Source organism: Lates calcarifer, linkage group LG3 (assembly GCF_001640805.2).
Source record: "Lates calcarifer isolate ASB-BC8 linkage group LG3, TLL_Latcal_v3, whole genome shotgun sequence".
NCBI lineage: Eukaryota > Metazoa > Chordata > Actinopteri > Centropomidae > Lates > Lates calcarifer.
In genome coordinates this window covers 19,182,840-19,203,365 of record NC_066835.1, presented here as the reverse complement: position 1 = coordinate 19,203,365, position 20,526 = coordinate 19,182,840, and the positions used below count along the sequence as shown (strand labels likewise).

Genomic DNA, 20,526 nt, shown 5'->3' with positions numbered 1-20,526 from the left:
ACGACTTATTATACTATGACATTTTTTGACATTTTTTGACTATTTTGACGCCATACTATACTATGACATTTTTTGACTATTTTTTTATTATACTATGACATTTTTTGACATTTTTTTGACGACCTATGACATTTTTTGATTTTTGACCATACTATACTATGACATTTTTGACTATTTTGACATACTATGACATTTTTTGACATTTTTTCCATACTATTACTATGACATTTTTTGACATTTTTTGACTATTTTTGACCATACTTTACTATGACATTTTTTTGACTATTTTTGACGCCATACCTATGACATTTTTTGACTATTTTTGACATTTTTGATACTATACTATGACATTTTTTGACATTTTTGACTATTTTTTGACGCCATACTATACTATGACATTTTTTTTTTGACATTGACATTTTTTGACATTTTTTGACATTTTTGACATATTATACTATGAATTTTTTGACTATTTTTGACGCCATACTATACTATGACATTTGACATTTTTTGACTATTTTTGACATACTTAATGACATTTTTTGACCATTTTTGACCATACTATACTATGACATTTTTTATTTTTGACCATACTATACTATGACATTTTTTGACATTTTTGACTTTTTTGACATACACTATGACATTTTTTGACTATTTTTGAATACTATACTATGACATTTTTTGACTATTTTTGACATTTTTTGACCATGACATTGACCTATTTTTGACGCCATACTATACTATGACATTTTTTGACATTTTTGACTATTTTTGACGACATGACATTTTTTGACATTTTGACTACTATACTATGACATTTGACATTTTTTGACGCCATTTTTATGACATTTTTTGACCATTTTTGATGCCATACTACATGACATTTTTTGACTATTTTTGACGCATACTATACTATGACATTTTTTGGACATTTTTTGACTATTTTGACATATACTATGACATTTTTTGACGCCATACTATATATGACATTTTTGACATTTTTGACTTTTTTGATGCCATACTTTACTATGACATTTTTTGACTATTTTTGACCATACTATACTATGACATTTTTTGACTATTTTACACGACTTATTATACTATGACATTTTTTGCCATACTATACTATGACATTTTTTTGACATTTTGTGACTATTTTTGACGCCATACTATACTATGACATTTTTGACATTTTTGACCATACTATTATGACCATTTTGACTATTTTGACATACTATTATGCATTTTTTGACCATACTTTACTATGACATTTTTTGACTATTTTTGATGCCATACTATACTGACATTTTTTGACCATTTTTTTACTTACTATGACATTTTTTGACTATTTTTGACATACTATACTTGATTTTTGACTACTATACTGACATTTTTTGACTATTTTTGGCCATACTATACTATGACATTTTTTGACATTTTGACTATTTTTGACGCCATACTATACTATGACATTTTTTGGACCATTTTTTGATGCCATACTTTTACTATGACATTTTTTGACTATTTTTGACATACTATACTATGACATTTTTTGACCATTTTGATGCCATACTATGACATTTTTGACGGACATTTTTTGACCATTTTTGAATACTTTACTATGACATTTTTTGACTACTTTTTACACAACTTATTATACTATGACATTTTTTGACCATTTTTGATGCCATACTTTACTATGACATTTTTTGACTTTTTTGACGCCATACTATACTATGACATTTTTGACCATTTTTGATGCCATACTATACTATGACATTTTTTGACATTTTTGACTATTTTGACATACTATACTATGACATTTTTTTGACTATTTTTGACGACATTTTTTGACCATTTTTGATGCCATACTTTACTATGACATTTTGACATTTTTGACGCCATACTATGACATTTTTTGACTATTTTTTATATACTATGACATTTTTTGACATTTTTTGACTATTTTTGACCATACTATACTATGACATTTTTTGACATTTTTGGACTACTATACTATGACATTTTTTGACACTATATTATACATTTTTTGACATTTTTGGCTTACTATACTATGACATTTTTTGACATTTTTTACTTTACTATGACATTTTTTGACTATTTTTGACCATACTATACTGACATTTTTGACATTTTTGACCATTTTTGACGCCATACTATACTATGACATTTTTTGACATTTTGTGACTATTTTTTATACTATGACATTTTTGACCATTTTTGACTGACATTTTTTGACACTATTTTTGACGCCATACTATACTGACATTTTTTGACATTTTGATGCCATACTTTACTATGACATTTTTTGACTATTTTGATGCCATACTATACTATGACATTTTTTGACATTTTTGACTATTTTTGACGCCATACTACTATGACATTTTTGACTATGACATTTTTTGACTATTTTACACAACTTATTATACTATGACATTTTTTGACCATTTTTGATGCGACATTTTTGACTTTTTGACATACTATACTATGACATTTTTTGACCATTTTATACTATACTATGACATTTTTTGACTATTTTACACAACTTATTATACTATGACATTTTTGACATTTTTGACCATACTTTACTATGACATTTTTTGACTATTTTACACGACTTATTATACTATACATTTTTGACATTTTGACTATTTTTGACATACTATACTATGACATTTTTTGACTATTTTGACCATACTTTACTATGACATTTTTTGACTATTTTTGATGCCATACTATACTGACATTTTTTGACCATTTTTGACATACTATACTATGACATTTTTTGACATTTTTGACTATTTTTTACTATACTTGACATATATTGACGACCATTTTTGACATACTTGACATTTTTTTGACATTTTTTACTTTACTATGACATTTTTTGACTATTTCCATGTTTTTGACCATTTTGACGCCATACTATACTATGACATTTTTGACATTTTTTGACATTTTTTGACATTTTTGATGCCATACTTTACTATGACATTTTTGACTATTTTTGACATACTATACTATGACATTTTTTGACTATTTTACACGACTTATTATACTATGACATTTTTTGACATTTTTTGACTATTTTGACGCCATACTATACTATGACATTTTTTGACTATTTTTGACCATACTTTACTATGACATTTTTTGACTATTTTACACGACTTATTATACTATGACATTTTTTGACATTTTTGACTATTTTTTATTATACTATGACATTTTTTTACATTTTTGATGCCATACTATTATGACATTTTTTATTTTTGACATACTTTACTATGACATTTTTTGACATTTTTGATGCGACATTACCATTTTTTTTACTATGACATTTTTTGACTATTTTTGATGCCATACTATACTATGACATTTTTTGACTATTTTGACTTATTATACTATGACATTTTTTGACGCCATACTATACTATGACATTTTTGACATTTTCTATTTTGACGCCATACTATACTATGACATTTTTTGACATTTTGTGACTATTTTTGATGCCATACTGACATTTTTTGACATTTTTTGACCATTTTTGACGCCATACTATACTATGACATTTTTTGACTATTTTTACGCCATACTATACTATGACATTTGACATTTTTGACTATTTTTGACGCCATACTTTACTATGACATTTTTTGACCATTTTTGATATTATACTATGACATTTTTTGACCATTTTTGATGCCATACTACTATGACATTTTGACATTTTTGACTATTTTTGATGCCATATTTTACTATGACATTTTTATTTTGATGCCATACGACATTTTTTTTTATTATACTATGACATTTTTGACATACTACTATGACATTTTTTGACATTTTTTGACTATTTTTGACGCCATACTATACTATGACATTTTTTGACATTTTTGACTATTTTTGATGCCATACTATACTGACATTTTTTGACATTTTTGACCATTTTTGACGCCATACTATACTATGACATTTGACATTTTTTGACATACTTTACTATGACATTTTTTGACCATTTTTGCCATACTATACTATGACATTTTTTGACTATTTTTGATGCCATACTATACTATGACATTTTTTGACTATTTTACATGACTTCTTATAGTATGACATTTTTTGACTATTTTTGACGCCATACTATACTATGACATTTTTTGACTATTTTTGACATACTATTTTGACATTTTTTGACCATTTTGACATACTATACTATGACATTTTTTGACATTTTGACGCCATACTATACTATGACATTTTTTGACATTTTGACCATTTTTGATGCCATACTTTACTGACATTTTTCTGACTATTTTTGACGCCATACTATACTATGACATTTTTTGACATTTGTGACTATTTTTGACGCCATACTATACTATGACATTTTTGACATTTTTGATGCCATACTATACTATGACATTTTTGACATTTTGTGACTATTTTTGATGCCATACTATACTATGACATTTTTTGACTATTTTTGATGCCATACTTTACTATGACATTTTTTGACTATTTTTGATCGCCATACTATACTGACATTTGACATTTTTTGACTATTTTTGACGCCATACTATACTATGACATTTTTTGACTATTTTTTGACGCCATTACTATACTTGACATTTGACATTTTTTGACTATTTTTGACGCCATACTATTACTATGACATTTTTTGACCATTTTTTGATGCCCATACTATACTATGACATTTTTTGACTATTTTACATGACTTATTATTACTATGACATTTTTTGACTATTTTTGATGCCATTACTATACTATGACATTTTTTGACTATTTTACATGACTTCTTATAGTATGACATTTTTTGACTATTTTTTGACGCCATACTATACTATGACATTTTTTGACTATTTTTGACGCCATACTATACTATGACATTTTTTGACATTTTTGACTATTTTTGACGCCATACTTTACTATGACATTTTTTGACTATTTTTGACACCATACTATACTATGACATTTTTGACGCCATACTTTACTATGACATTTTTTGACCATTTTTGATGCCATACTTTACTATGACATTTTTTGACATTTTGACTATTTTTGACGCCATTATACTGATACTATGACATTTTTTTGACATTTTTTGACTATTTTACGCATACTATACTATGACATTTTTTGACTGCATACTTTACTATGACATTTTTGATTTTTGACGCCTTACTATACTATGACATTTTTTGACTATTTTTGACGCCATACTATACTGACATTTTTTGACTATTTTTAACGCTATACTATACTGACATATTTTGACTATTTTTAACGCCATACTTTACTATGACATTTTTTGACTATTTTTGACACCATACTTTACTATGACATTTTTTCCTGCCCTACTGCCCTACAAAATGTAGTTGAGGTAATGACACAGGCAGATTAAAAAGATTTAGCAAATACTGACCTTGTGTAAATCTTCATGTCTGTCTCTTCTCTCTTTGATTTGTTGGTTGAAGTTAGTCAGTGAGCCCTGCAGAGAAAAATTAGAAACATCAAGCATTAATATAAAGCTGGAACTGTTTAAACCATCAACATAAATTGTGAAAGAAAATATTAGGGTTTGACCCAGGATTTAAACTTAACTTTAAACTTAAAAAACATAAGACTGACAGTGGTTACTGACATTAATAATCCAGCTCACTCAGGTCATTCTGTAAAAATATAAATATAGTTGAAAAAGTAGGGTAGGTCAGGAAATATCCATCAGAATTAAGGAAAAAAAACCTCAAAACAACTACTTCTTTCCCCATTGTATGCACTTTTGGAAAGCCCTGAAAAACAATCAAATAACAGGGCACCACAACAAATAACTTATCACAAAAAAAACAATAGAAGATAAATGGATTACCGCGGACAGATTACTACTAAACATGAGTCCAAGCAGCCTTCACCTGCAATAATAGACAAAAAGCAAAACAAAAAAAACGACAGTGGATGGCAAGGATGGGACACACACACAAACAAGAAGCACAAAAAAGTCCAAAAACATACAAGACTCGGATATAAAACAGCTAGGTAGAGATGCAAAATGATGCAAAACGACTGTAAAGGGAGAGAAAACTGACCACAAAGAGATGCAGAACCGAGTACATCGAACAATGCAAAATTGCTATATTGCAACAAAATGGCTGCAAACAGACACAAGATGTAAAGAAACGGACACAAAACCACAACCAAAAAGAGACACACTATGATGCCGATGCCTGACAACTCAGTCCTTAGTCACAGAAATACAAACACACTGTTAGCAACTCAACAGATACGACTAAATGGAAACAGTGCCAATACGTATAATTAAAAGAGAGGTGATGCACAAAACAACCAAAACGACCACAAAGATACACACTACGATGCAAACATGTAAAAGAAAAGCAAAAAGCTAAGACACAAAATGACTACAGAGGGGCACAAAACGATCGCGAACGGACTTAAACTGGTCAGGACGGGACACAATGTCACAAAGTGCCAAGAAAAGGGTAAACAAGAGTAGTAAACACACAACCAAGAGACGACCACTGTGTTTCCATTCGTCGAAGTTAGAGGTCCACAAGTCATGACAGGAACACAGAAACTCTAACACACTCTTACCCACAAAATAAAAATGACTGAAAATAGAATGACGGGTGAAAAGATATCACTACCACAGAAGGCTAATGCTAATGCTGGCTGCTTATGCTAATGATACCGCTCGGCCTACCGCTTCGGCCGGTTAGCTCGTTGGCCTTACCCTCGCACCGCAGGTGTACTTAATGTCCAGCCTCGTGTTTGACAGAAACAGCTCCAAAGCTTGTTTTAGCATCCACACCTCCAGTAATGAAGTTTCTCACAGTGCACACAGACCAAAGCGACGATTCAAACATTGGTTTTGGTTTTGGTTTTGCTCTTTTCTCGGCACTGTTTCCCTGCCGTTCTCCTCCGCTCTCCTTCCTCCTCTGCGTCCTCTACCCCCCCCCAAGACGTCAGACGTCAACCGTCAACCAACGTCCACACACAAAGCGCTGATTGGTTGGCTGACTCTGCTCCGCCTATTTCGTCTCTGATTGGTTGAGCAGTGTACCTATGGGTCACTGTGACACCGAAGAAAATGTAAATATTGAATCATGATTCTGATAAGGACAGTTTACACAGCCTCGTCCAGAAGCATGAATAACATAATAGAGAGACACTGTTTAGATTTCATCCCTTACCTCTTCCACACTTGGTCGTCTTCAGTTTTTATCAGAAAAGTCTGCACCTATCTGAGAAGAAAATAATTTGGCAGAACCATTCAATTTAGTGATTGAGTGATAAATTGGCAGAAACTGACAAATATACCAATAATAAAAAAATAAAAAATTTAAAAAAGTCTGCCAAATAAAATCCGTATAGTATACCACAGTAAAGGTTTTTGCAGACTAATATTTCACCTTCCTCCTGATCTCATGATCTCACTACTGTAGGTACATTGCTGTGTGAACTATAGATTAACACAGCGAGCAATATTAGCAGATATATGACAAAGCAGTTACCCTGGAATATCGGACAACTAATAATATACATGAATAACTTCCATAATGTAGAGTAATCAGTAGCTTCACACTATACCTTAAATATATATTTTATATTAAATAAATATATATTGGAAAACATACAACAGTACTCCTCAACAAATGCCTACTGTATTTGTATTACAATCAGCAGAAAACACTGCTAAAAAATAAAGGGCATACTGTCTATAAAATAAAACATAATACATGATAATACCCTGTACGCCATATTTGCACCCTACAAAACACTTGTAAGCCCGCATTAGCTATCTTTGCTATGTATTGTTGTTCAGTTACAGGGGTAAAAACTCCATCACAACAAAGAAAAATAATTCCTTTAACATTACAAAGTAGCCTATGGAAACAGTTAGCTACATAAATATAGCCACATAAGTTACGTTACCTTTAACGAAGTGGTCACAGCACACACAAGCATTATCCAACTTTGTTCCTCCAAACCGCAGGTGAGGGCTCACAAGCCATTTTTTCCAGGCGTTTTTCAATCATTGTCTTGCATGCTTCCCCGTATAAACACTTTTTGGTCGGACTCGATAAAAGCTTCCTGATGTTTCTCAGTTTGATTGATTTGAGCAACTGTAAACGACCAAACTACAGACATTTTGGTTTGTTTATAAGTGAAGAAAGATGAGGGAGGCACCATGATGATCAAGTGTGTGTCTTTGTCAAAAGTCTTACCATTAATTATTAACAGTAATCATTAAAAACTTAATAGTACTCATACAATATTGAGATAATACTCCAGTTGAGATAAAGCATCTAAAAATAAACAGGAGAAGAAAAGGTTTGAACCTGTGTCTGTTTTCTCGCTGGATCTCGTAGACGGAGATGTGCAGGGTTCGGTTTGCCCTTTGACCCATCGTCAGGGTCTTATAGATACGAAACTCTGCTGCTGTCACCGTCTCACCCTGAGGGAGGGGAGTCAGGTCGAAACGAAACTCCTTCCAGTACGGACGAGGTTGCAGGAGGTCACGCTCCTGTTCCACTACAACCAGAGAAAAACAGAGATGTCGATTAGAATAGACAAGCAGTGCTTCAGTTATTCACGGATTAAATAACTGACAGAGTAAATATGGTGAATACAAGCTTTTTCATGATGGTTTATGCTAATAGATTTGAAAGGAATGTGGGTTCTGGGGATTTGTAGTGAACATTTTCACAACTTTCTGATGCTTTATAGACAAAACAACATAGTAATTAATTAAAAGAATAATCTTCAGATTGGTTTATAATGATAATTATCATTAACTGCAGCCCTACTTTAAAAATAAGAAAGAATATTCCAAAGAGGTACAGCAATGACAGCCAATAAGATTAAAGGTCAGCTGTGCAGTTTAGTTGGAGAGTCTGATCCAATGTGTCAGACTGAGAGGAGAGAGAGAGAAATCAGATGGGAAGAGTTTTAGTTTGAAGCAGATGTAAAAGGGAAAACTGAAAATTGAAGAAGAGGAACAGCAGTGTGAAGGTGTGGAGGAGATGAGAGCACTGGGAGATGAGTCAATGAAACGGACACAGCAGGAGGAGGACTCAAGTATAAAGCAGCAAAACAAGAATCTGAAAATTCTCCATTACAGCACACTCAAGGTGAATTTTATACTATTGTGTAGTTGAATCTATAACAATGCATCAGATTTTATAAACCTTCAGCAACAAAAGCTAATTTCTAATTTGCTTAACTTCCTATGGAAAGTTTCAGGATTTTTCTTCCCCTTTGTAATCCTAGTGTTCACAGACAGAATTAAAAAACTGTGAGCCTACGCTTTAAGTACAGTACTTTACCTAGTTACTCTTCACCACTGAAGGAGAAATATATCTCAACATATCAGGTACAAACTTGTTCTCATAAAAGAAAAAAAAAAGAAGTCGCCTTAAACCTGAAACCTGACGAGTGGAACATAAAAATATATATGTCTGTTTCTCTCTTCCAAGTTTTACTATGCACCAGTTCTGTTCTTTATTTACCCAGAGAAGATTTATGAGGCGTGTTCACTCTTTTTCACCAACATCCTCCATCACGCTCACGCTCCACTGAACAGGATGAAGGTGAAGTGCCTTGCTAAAGGACACATCAACAGCAGCTGCTGTATCATGTTCCACACTTTGCTCTTGACTAAATGCTTTTAAATCACAGCCCAACAGAAGCAAAAAAAAAACAAAACAAAAACAAACAATGTTCTGACCAACGTCCTGTTAAAGAACAATATGTAAATGAAGAGGTGAGGAGGCGAACACACACACACACACCCTCCTACACATAAAACCGAAACACCAGCGCAGTGTGTGTGTCCTTGTGGAACCCTGCAGGGATATGAAACAGCTCTGGTCATTTTGGTTTGGCTCACACACAAACACACACACAGACACACAATGAATACATGGTAGATAGAGATACTAAGGACAGGACACCCCTGATGGGTTGGGTGTGCTCATATCAGCACACACACACATATACACACACACACATATTGCAGTAATTAGAGACACTTAGTGCCCTGAACCACAGCAGCTGCTCAGCACACACACCACTAATTGCAGCCCTGCCTGGTATTTTTAGAGTCGCTCCCTCCACAGCAGTATTTTCATCTCGCTTCGGACCGTTTGCTTTTTTCTTTTCAGTGTGTGTCAGTGGGGCCTTTAATTCTAACCAGCTGTGTCTTCCCATTACATATGCGTAGGAACACACACCCATGCCTGTTTGATTCAACTTACATGAACTACACACACTGATTAGATTAGTCACAGGAATAGAAACAGAATATATCATATCTGCAGTGGATCAGGTGACATTTTCAAAAGCATCATGTGAGGAAGAAAAGTGAAAAAAGTTAAATGACTATAACTCATACAAATACACAACCAGCCTGTAGTTATTAGATTCTGTCTGACGTCCTCCAGGTCTGTGTCACTTTCATCTTAAATGCACTCTGATGGCGTTTGAAGGGTTTCACCATAAAATAACAGCTTCGTCGTTTGAAAGGAAACACTGGCGTGCACTGTGGGTCACTACTAAAAGGCGCGAGTCACTTTTGAGTCACCTTTGAGTCACCTTTGTTTACAAAATGGTGGTGGTTTTGGAGGATGAAACGCTGTGTTTTTGCAGTGTTGACTGATAAATTTCAGGGTGCATTTTCTTCTCCAAAACAGAGAAGAATTTAGAAAAAAAGGAAACCTTTCATTTGATGCGAGCTCATTAAAGACCCTAAGCACAGGGGGCTGGGGGTGGGGGGTTGTTGATGTTTCCCACGGTGAAGTGGTCTCAGATCACCGTCTCATTCCAGAGGAGCTGGAGGAAGGAAGCCATCGAGACGAGGATGTTTAATTTTTATGCTCTGACAGATAGGCATCAGTCAGGCTGCGGTGTGGTTTTGATGGAAGCACAAACACTCACACAGGGTCTGGTTGACAATGTTTAACAGTATTTCTTACATATTTACATATTCCAGGAGGCTTCAAAGTGGCTTTTTTAGTTGTGCAAACTTTCCAAAACCTAAAGATATTACGTTTATTTTCATATACAACAAAAAGTGGGGAATCTTCACGTTTTAGAAGCAGGGAGCAGCACATTTCAGCTTGGAAACTGATTAAAATGACTATTAAAAAAAAAAAAAAAAATTACTTAGTCATTTTCTTCCAGTGGACTAATCAATTAATTGCTTCAGCTCCTTATTTATTCCATTATTCCTTCTTGATAAGCGTCATTATGAGACATGTTTTTCCCTTTGTCGTGTTTCTTGCATCTTTTCATTTGACTGATGAGCAGGGAGAAACCTCACAGGATAAAATATCCACGAGAAGATCCAAACTGTTCCACTTGAGTTCACTAATCAAATTTTGCACCTCATATTTTCATCATCAGTCATTGTCCCTTATCAAACATGGAACCAGAGTCCACTCCGAGCTGCAACGACTCTGCTCTGTCCAGTTTGGCTGCAGCAGCTGGTGGATTTAGGAATGCTGGGCTGAAATGGAAACCTACCAATATAGTTCGGCCGTACTGACATTGGTTTTAATTCTCTCTGTGGGGGTAAATGTTTGTGGAAATTTGCACAGCAAAAAGAAACTAAAATGGCAGCACCGACATGTCAGTGTCAGTGTCATCAGGTTCACACACAGTGTAATTTCATCTCCTCAAAGTTTACATTTTGATGCCAAACCGCCGAGTCAAAAACTGCTCAGTCGTTCAAATCTGATGATAAAAATGTCTCGATTCAAGGTTAAAGGAATAGTTTCACATTTTGGGGAATGCACTTATTCACTGACTTGCCAAAAGTTAGACGAGTAGATTGATACCACGCTCATGTTTGTCTCTGAAATATGACGCCACAGCTGGTTAGCCTAGCTTAGCATAAAGACTGGAAACAGAAGGAAACATCTGTCCAAAGGTAAAGAAGGTAAAGAAACAGTCAGTCTCATAACTCTGCTGCAAAACAACATGTCACTTTTACACTTTGATTTATGTACCAGTGCTTTTCACAGTTAAACCCTGAAAACAACAACAACATCATCATTTTTGGTGCATAATTCGGAAATTACTCACTAAAGTAACTTGCTGGAAACCAAAGCAGTTTTGGCGGCATATTAAACACAAATGATTTGATCCACAGAGCATTTTTCCAGTAATCTCCTTAACTCACACTGTGTTTTTTATTTTACTCTGACCACCTGCAGTCTGTCTGTTAGTCCCCTCTGCAGCGTCCCGGTTTTAATTTTGCTCTGACTCTTCGTTTTCCTCACTGCCTTGATTCTCCCATCTGGTTTGCAACTTCCATTGATCCATTTTTACTGTTCATGCATTACATCTTAGTTAGCATGACACCCTGCAATAGCATGAGCTAATGACTCTACTACACAGTTGGACAGTGTTTCTAGACTGGTGACAGTTTCTTCTCCTTTAATTCAGAAGCAATATTTAGAAATGCTAATAGTTAAGTGGAGTGTATATGTACTTTTTTACCACCCCAATACTTATTGCCCAACAGCTCTTTCACCATTGTGGTGAATGAATTATTTGCTGCCATGTGAGCTGCCAACACTGGATTAAACAAACAAGCTATAACATGAGATTTAAAAGTGCTGCTAGGTTGATTTTGTTACCTTCGGGCAGAGCAAGGCTAGCTGTTAGCCCCCATCTCCAGGATTTATGCTACTGCTAAGGTAACCAGCTTCTGGCGGCATCTTTATCTTAGCGTAATCTTTTTTATCTGACCCTTGACGAGGAAACAAATAAATGTATTTTCCAAATTGTCAAACTGAGCCTTTAAAACTCTGTGCTGCTGTTTCCTCACTGTGCTTCACCACCAGATACCTGACAGTCTCTAGCACTGTGTTGTTTTATTCACTGATTCTCCACTGATGCAACACAAATTCATGAAGGCTTTAACTGCACATGCTACCAACTACCAAGTTCTTCCTCATCCAAACTCAGTGGAAATATGAACGACATCACTTTCTGTGCCTCAGGGTTCATATCACCACCACCAGGTGTACGAGGTCATGAACTTTCTACTCAAGGACCAGAGGAGGGATTTATGGCACAACTTCATCTACTTCCAAGGTGCATGGGGAGGGGAAAAGTCTGTCTACTCACCCAGGTTGACGAAGCTCATCACAGTGTCGGCCTCGCTGACCACCGTCCCCAGCGGTGGTGTGTGTGTGCTGAGTGTCGGCAGGGCTGCATGGTTGACCTGAGCCAACCTCTCTGCCCCTCCAAACTTCCCCATGCTGGCTCCAGTCACGATAATTTCATTCCCTTCATCCTCCCCGTCGGCTGACATGGCGTGGTAGAGGTCCAGCATGAAGAGGGGCGCGGAGGAGGGCGGTCGTAGCGGCGGGTGGGGTCTGGGTCGTCCCGGCAGACCCAGGATGGACAGGATCTCCTTCTGCATCTCCTTCTTCTCGCGGCCGCTGAGACGCCTGAAGCTGGAGTGGACCACGGCCTCGGCCTGCTGGCTCCACAGGGAGAGGAAGAGCAGGAGGAGCAGGGGCATGAGGAGCAGGGTCCTGGGGTGGAGGAGAGGCCGGCGGGGTCTGGAGGTGGATCTGGTCTGCTGCTGGAAGAAGAGGCTCGAGTGTTTCTGTTTCATCTTGGTGCAAAAACAAGGGAAGCTGTAGGAGACGCCTGAGGCCATGGCTGTGGTTTGCTCTGGTTTCTTCTTCTCTGCTGGAAAATAAAAGTTTTCACTCACAAATAATCTGTTGCACAAGTTGCACGACTTTATTCAGGTTATATTTCCTACAGTGTGTCCAGGCTGGCAACCACAGAGTTCCTTAGTTGGTCCAGTTTGTCCCCAGACTGCCTCAGAGTCAAATACAGCGTTGATTTATGCCTGATGTGTTTAGAAGAGAGCTTCTTAAACTGCCTCTGTTTATCTCTCCCTCCCCCCTTTGCTTTCCTCTCTCCCTCTTTCCTTCTCTAATTTTGAAGAAAAAAAAATCCTCACCCTCTGATCTCCTTCACCTCTCAGCTGTGCAGCAGGAGAAACAGAGATAATGAGAGTAAGGGCATAATTATACAATAGACAAACAGTGCCCCTGTGGAAGACTGGCCTTGGCTTTGAAGTTGTAAACTTGGAGGATGGAAAGCAATTTCAGTGATGAGCAGGTGCCGCAGAGATTGGAGTGAAATTTGAGAGCCGTGTTTTTTTCTCCAAGTTTTCCTCGACCTTGGGAGGAAATAAAGACGTTCACACCTGCAGTGAGTCAACGATAATCCAGATACCTCACGAGATTCCACGGAGCAATCACTTCTGGAAGCTTTTATCCAGTCATCCTTGAGCACTTATTCATCCATTCAAGACCGCTCCCCACCCACACGTCTCTGGGGTTCCAGATGTCCCTCTTAATCCAATTTATAAAAACGATAACTCCAGGAAATTGTTTCCTGATTGTAATCCTTGAGAGAGGTGAGAGGTTTCTTCTGCAGTCTTAAAATCTGTGGCAGCTCACACACACACACACACACACACATTCGGTGGAGGAGTTTGAGCGTCTAGAAGCAGAGCTGTGCAGCAGTGAGAGTGTGTCGTGAGTGTATGAAGGTTGCACTGTGCAACAGTTGTTCATAACCAGGAGGGAGTTTCCCTCCCAGCCTCCGCCTCTCCTCCTCTTTCAAGTCCTTAAACTTCTCTCTCCTGCTCACATCTCATCATCATCCCTCCCAGCGGTCTCTCTGGGAGACCTCATCTCTCTCTCCTTCTTACCCCCACCCATTTATCTTTTCATCTTCTCATGACTGCTTCCTTTCATAGCTACTCAACGTTGAGTCTCAGGGGGCTTTGGCGGGAAAAATGTCAAGTGGTCTAATTTCTCCACTCGCAACTAAAATGAAATGTTTCACAGCTGAAAGTGGGTTTAATTTCTTTACTAATGTTGCTGCGTGTGGAGACACCAAAGCATCAAAAGTTAGCACACAAGTCAAATATAATATTGTTAAATAACTAAAAAGATGTAGGTTTTACACTTCTGGAGTTTGTTTTCTTGTTTTCTCTAACATTGATGAAATGTTAATATTCAGTGGACTAGTGACATGTACTTGAAGATTAAGATACAATTTGGTTGTTTTTTGTGAACTTTCTAAGTGTTAACTTGGCATCTAAACACCCCTGCTTTTTAAACTCAATTTTAATCAGGAGAAAATAAAAAGCTTTTTACCTTTTTTTCATCAACTGGATGCAGGTTTAAAGCTCGAGTGCAGATTTACATATAAATGAACGTCTGTTACATTCAAGCCACACAAATTCACACAATACTGATTTAGCCTGTCAACGCCAAGTTAATCTCTCTGTGTTTTGCAGTATACAAGAGTTTTAAATCTGGCGTCTGTGGCGACATTTCTGCACTGGTTGTGATGTGTTTTACCTCAACCAGCAACGATTGGTTCACCAGAACTGAAGAGGGGAACAACTGTATGGAGACAAAGTAGATTATGACAGCAAGGAGTGCAGCAGAAAAACTGAGGAAGCACACAAGAAAAGTTACAGTCTGTGAAAGAAAGGATGAAGTGAGGACAAACAGGAATTGTAATCACTCTCTCTGCCAGAAGGGGGAGACAAAATTTCTACACTGCAGGTTTAATGGAAACGTTGAGGATTTCTATTTGCTTTTACAGTCAGTTACATTCAATTTCCAGTATTTAACTAAAAATATAATTAAAAACAAATAAAAGAAGAAATATGATTTATCGATGTATTTATATTTCTTACTTTCTCACGACTTTGTACTGCCTTTTGTCTGTTTTGGGCTCCATAGCTGTGGGCACATTTGTCACTTTGGATGAATAGTTTTTTTTTTTTTCTTTTATTCCTTTGCCAAAGCTCTAAAATCTCTCTCATCACTGTCGTAGCTGAGGTCTGGACCTGAAACAAAATGGAAAACAACAAATTTTAACTCTAAACTAAGTCCGCCTCGAGCTAATGCTTTTGGAAAAAACTCTGAAGGCGTCAACTCTGAAGTGGCAGATTTTGTGTTACGCTGCGTAACACCATTTCCCGTTGAGCCGTTCATTAGTTTACCGAGCTTGCCCCTGCAGTAGGCCTAATGCAAACACACTCAGGGCATGTGTGTGTCTCAACCAAAAGCATTTGGAGGGAAGAAATGACTCAAATATAGTAGTGAGGTTCAGCCCAGTGCCAGCTCGTGTTTGTGTACTCTTTTCTTCAAAGCAGCCTGGTACTTGTGGTCACTTTGAAAGGCATGAATAACACTGACCAAACCAAACTGACCGCGGTTCATTCTGTCCTGGCCGAAAGGGCGAGTCCCAAATGCCAGGAATTAACGCTCTGCCCATTTTGTTTTTCTTTTCTCTGCACATCTGCAACTTTAGGAGGTTTTGTCTGGAGAGATAATGGTGAGAGGAGTGAGAGAGGATGAAGAGGAGGAGGTGAAGGAACAGAGAGGGAGTGAGCTGAAGGAGGAGTGAGAGAAAGGAAAAAGTGGGAATGGAGGAGGGGAACCGAGTGCCCTTGAAACCATATAAACCCAACAAAAATGAAAAATGACATTCCTGGGAGACAGAAGTGGTGGAACAGAGCGAGGACTGTCATCAGAGAGAGAGGTCTGGGATGACAGATGGACTGCAGGGAGGACGGGCGTAGATGGATTGAGAGTGGACAGAAAATGAGACGAGTGTGTGTGTGTGTGTGTGTGTGTGTGTGTGTGTACACACAGCTGCAGAGGGTGGACTCAGACCTCATCATCTCCGGTGGAACCACCGAATAAACAGGACAAAGTTATTTTCAAATCCTCCATCTCTGTCTCACACAGACACATAAACTGGGACTGTGATTAAAATGACAAATACTCAGACAGAAAGAGAAAGAACGAGGAGGATAAAGAGAGAAATGTCAAATTATTAAATTTACTTTCAACCACCACCACCTCCTGTGTGTACCTCCTCCTTACTGTCCCACAGAAGTGAAGATCCAGTCGGGTGTGTCCTTATCTCTGATGAGGATAATTACCTAGAAATGTCCGGTCACTGCCTTTGAGTCTGTGGTCTGTTGTCGAGAGTGTGTGTGTGTGTGTGTGTGAAGGCACGCACAAGAGAAAAGAAACAAAATGACTTCCATTTAGCTCATTACGATTATAAACGTGTGCACATTTGTCCTCATGTTAGAATCATAACAACTTTTAAAAATATATAAAGAGAATTAACAGAAGTGATGCTGACAGTGATGCATGCACACAAACATACACTTAGAACCAGTGTGATTACAAAATCACTGCTGAAAACACTCCAAGACATAAAACGTGTCGTTACAATTACGATATAAAACATATTCATGAGATAATCACAATGTGAATATTCACATACCCATAAAAAGTCAAACTATTCTGCTAATCACAGGAACATTATACAACAATTCTCCCTAATATTTCATAATAATAACAGGTGAATGTAGAAATAAAAATGTACAGCTGTTGATTAATCCGAGTTACTTTCTCAATTAATCGACTGATCATTTAGTTGATATGATTTTCAAAAAAATGTCCAAATACATTTAATTTTCTGTCTTAGGACTAAAACTAACATTCAAGAAGTTGTAACCAGTGAATTCTGGCACTTTTACTTAAAAAACTACATAAACTATTACTTGAATATCAAAATAATTGTCTAATAATTTACTGTCAATTTCCAGATCGATTAATTGACTTGTCATTTCTGCTGCTCACAAACAAACACAGCAGTTACACAAATTCATAATAAATCAAAGTGTAAATCAAAGACAAGAGACAGTTTTACTGCAAGCATATTTTTAATACAAAAACAGAACAAAAAAATGTTTATAATTTTAGTTTTTTGTTTAACTTTTACACAATTGACTCCTAGTAACTCCCGCCCCTCCCTCCATGTTCTCAACATCACACTGAGAGTAGCACAGCATCAAAAGGTGGTGGACTCGTCTCCTTCGCCCTGAACCCCCTCCCTCCTCCTCAAGAGAGACAATAAATAAATAAAAATCACCTTAAGATGTCTTCTTTCTTACTGTAATTTCATTCGTTTTCATAAACTTCATCTCTTACACTGAGATAACACAGGAGACACAACTCGCGGCCCCGTCAATGACGGGACATTTGAAAAAAGCCTAGAAGAAGAAGAAGAGACGCTGGGGAGGGACGCGAGGGAGGAAAACCCGCTCTCATTGGTCCACTCCACCCAGGACTCCTGTCATTCATATCTGTAGTTCTCTCTACACATGAAGGGCAAACCCCTTTGGTCATGGTCTGGGAATTATAGTCATTAGCAAAAAAAAAAGAAAAAATAAACAAACAAGGCTGCCACTAGAATCAGAGACCTAGTGAATAATGTAATGTTACAATGAAGTAGAAACACACTTTACACACAAATAATGTCAAAGAGCGGAGTGGACATTTCCTTGGTACAAAAAAAAATCACAATTTCTTTAACCATAATACTAAAATCACTCTCCGCGAATGGTGATATGACATGAAACTGAAAAATAAATAGATTTTTCTCTCAAGCTAGAAAACAAAAGTACAACTGGATTATAAATTAACCAGAAAAAAAAAGACATTCGCAAATGAAAATTTTTGCATACAGTGACTCAAGTCAATGACCTCTATTATTACCTTTAACAAAGACACACATGGTACACAACACCTCATGTGTGTGTGTGTGTGTGTGTGTGTGGGTATGTGCTGCTCGGTTGCTAAGGGCAACGCAGTGTAGACATTAAGGTGGAACTGCAGAGGAAGAGACAATTAGTGCATGCTGGTTGTCGGACTCCGTGAACACGGGCATTAACATCGGGTTAGATTACACATGTCGTATATATTGTCAGTACTGTGCTGTTAGTTGAGTGTGTCACCATGGAAACAGTCCTTTCTATTGCCAAGTTTGTGAGTTTTTAGGTGTTTTTTTTTTTTGTGTGTGTGTCCGATTGTTACGCCGGCATGTGAGAGAACCACACCGCCCCCTTTTGCTGAAAATGCTCGCACAAGGCTGATCTTGGCGTTCCGGTGGTCGGGAGGAGTCTGCTCTGCGGTGTTTGAGTGTGTGAGTGTTTGCCCTCAGCTGCAGCAGCACTACCACCTCCACCACCACCACCACCACCACCTCCATCGCCACCGATCCTCTGAGTCTGAGGTTAGCCGGTGTGTGTGTGTGTGTGTGTCGGACAGCGTTTCCCGCCTCTCCAGATCTGCTGAGGTGACTCTTTTTCTCGAGTCCAGAGGAAGCGACATGGCAGTCGTTGCATATTTTCTTTTTTAACTCATCGCTGAGGCATCTGACCCACAAGCCAAAATAATAACCCACAATTCTTTTCTTTTTTTCTCCTGAATGTCATTTGAGCTTTTTTTGTTTTTGTAGCCGTGGTGGTGGTGGTGGTGGTGTGTCCCACTCCCTGCCCCGCCTCTGAGCTAAAATGTGTGTATTTGTGTGTCAGTGTGGTACAAAGCAGTTTAAAGACTTTCTGTGTCGCTCTGTCGAACTGGGACAGAAGTGTGTAAGGCAGCATCACGTCAAGTCAGTCGGTGTTTGGTTCCACGCTGGTGGGGAACTGTTGTAGAAGAAGAAGAAGCAGGAGACTGGAAGGCAAACTGGGGGTCGCTTCTTAAAGGGGAAAAGTCGTTTTTTCCGCCCACCCCGCAGACTCTGGCCTGGGACGACCAGACCAGAACCTTTCTCCTCTTGTGCAGGTTTTCAGCCGTTTTTAAAGAACGGGGAAAGAGTGAGAAGGAGATTTGTGCTATCCACCTCCTTCTTCCCCCAGTTAAATATCAGTCATAGTGCACAAATTCAGTGACAAGCCCTGTGGATGGACGTTCAAGATTAAAGAGCTGGTACACCCACGATGGCCGGCGACAGCGGCCCCCCCTCTGAGACAGGGAGGTGTAACGGTTCTGCTCCAGTTTTCTCTGTGGCTGGTGTTATTTCTTTGCAGACCCTGGGGTCTTTGGGCTGGGGGCCTTCTTAGAGATGGTGGGGATCTTGGAGGGTTTGGCCCCGCTGCCAGGTCGTCTCGGGGTGTCTGAGGTGTCGGAGCAGACGGAGCGAGCGTCCTGCAGCTCTGACGCGTCCGAGGCGTCGCTGCCGCGGCGGCTGCTGGCTCTGCTGCCCGCCCTGCTGCCGGCTCGGCTCGCCGGACCGCTGGCTCCTCGCTTTGGATCTGACAGGAAGACGAAAACGGAGGGAAAAGAGTTTAAAATGTTGATCCACCACTTTGGTCAGAACTCAAATGTCTCAATAACTACAGTCCTGGTCCCCAGAGGATGAATCCTAATGATTGTGAGGAACTCTAATTTTAATCTAGCGCCACCAGCAGGTAGATGTTTCCACATACACCAGTGAAATATCTAAACATCTACTCGATGAACTGTGTCTAAGTACAGCCCTGCAGAGCTGCTAGCCCGGCTGTAGCTAACTCATTTTAATCTCCACTGACATTAACGA

The 20,526-nt window shown here is 37.8% G+C and overlaps 2 protein-coding genes and 1 long non-coding RNA gene across 3 annotated transcripts in view; all 3 read right to left on the bottom strand.

The window, feature by feature from the left end:
• LOC108881929 (uncharacterized) overlaps positions 1-7,037 on the bottom strand; it is a 9,772-nt gene extending 2,735 nt beyond the window's left edge. The window contains exons 1-2 of the long non-coding RNA XR_001960707.2: positions 6,797-7,037; positions 5,474-5,539 (exon numbers count right to left, since the gene is read on the bottom strand). This is a non-coding gene — a long non-coding RNA (uncharacterized LOC108881929). The remainder of the gene's footprint in view (positions 1-5,473; positions 5,540-6,796) is intronic.
• bmp8a (bone morphogenetic protein 8a) overlaps positions 1-14,830 on the bottom strand; it is a 23,813-nt gene extending 8,983 nt beyond the window's left edge. The window contains exons 1-2 of the mRNA XM_018674134.2: positions 13,201-14,830; positions 8,406-8,598 (exon numbers count right to left, since the gene is read on the bottom strand). Of these exons, the coding sequence (XP_018529650.1) occupies positions 8,406-8,598; positions 13,201-13,741 (734 nt within the window). The 5' untranslated portion in view covers positions 13,742-14,830. The remainder of the gene's footprint in view (positions 1-8,405; positions 8,599-13,200) is intronic.
• Positions 14,831-17,847: 3,017 nt separating this feature from the next.
• The window catches only part of LOC108881930 (microtubule-actin cross-linking factor 1-like), a 218,660-nt gene continuing 215,981 nt past the window's right edge, over positions 17,848-20,526 (bottom strand). The window contains 1 exon segment of the mRNA XM_051068556.1: positions 17,848-20,242. Coding sequence (XP_050924513.1) covers positions 20,004-20,242 — 239 coding nt within the window. The 3' untranslated portion in view covers positions 17,848-20,003.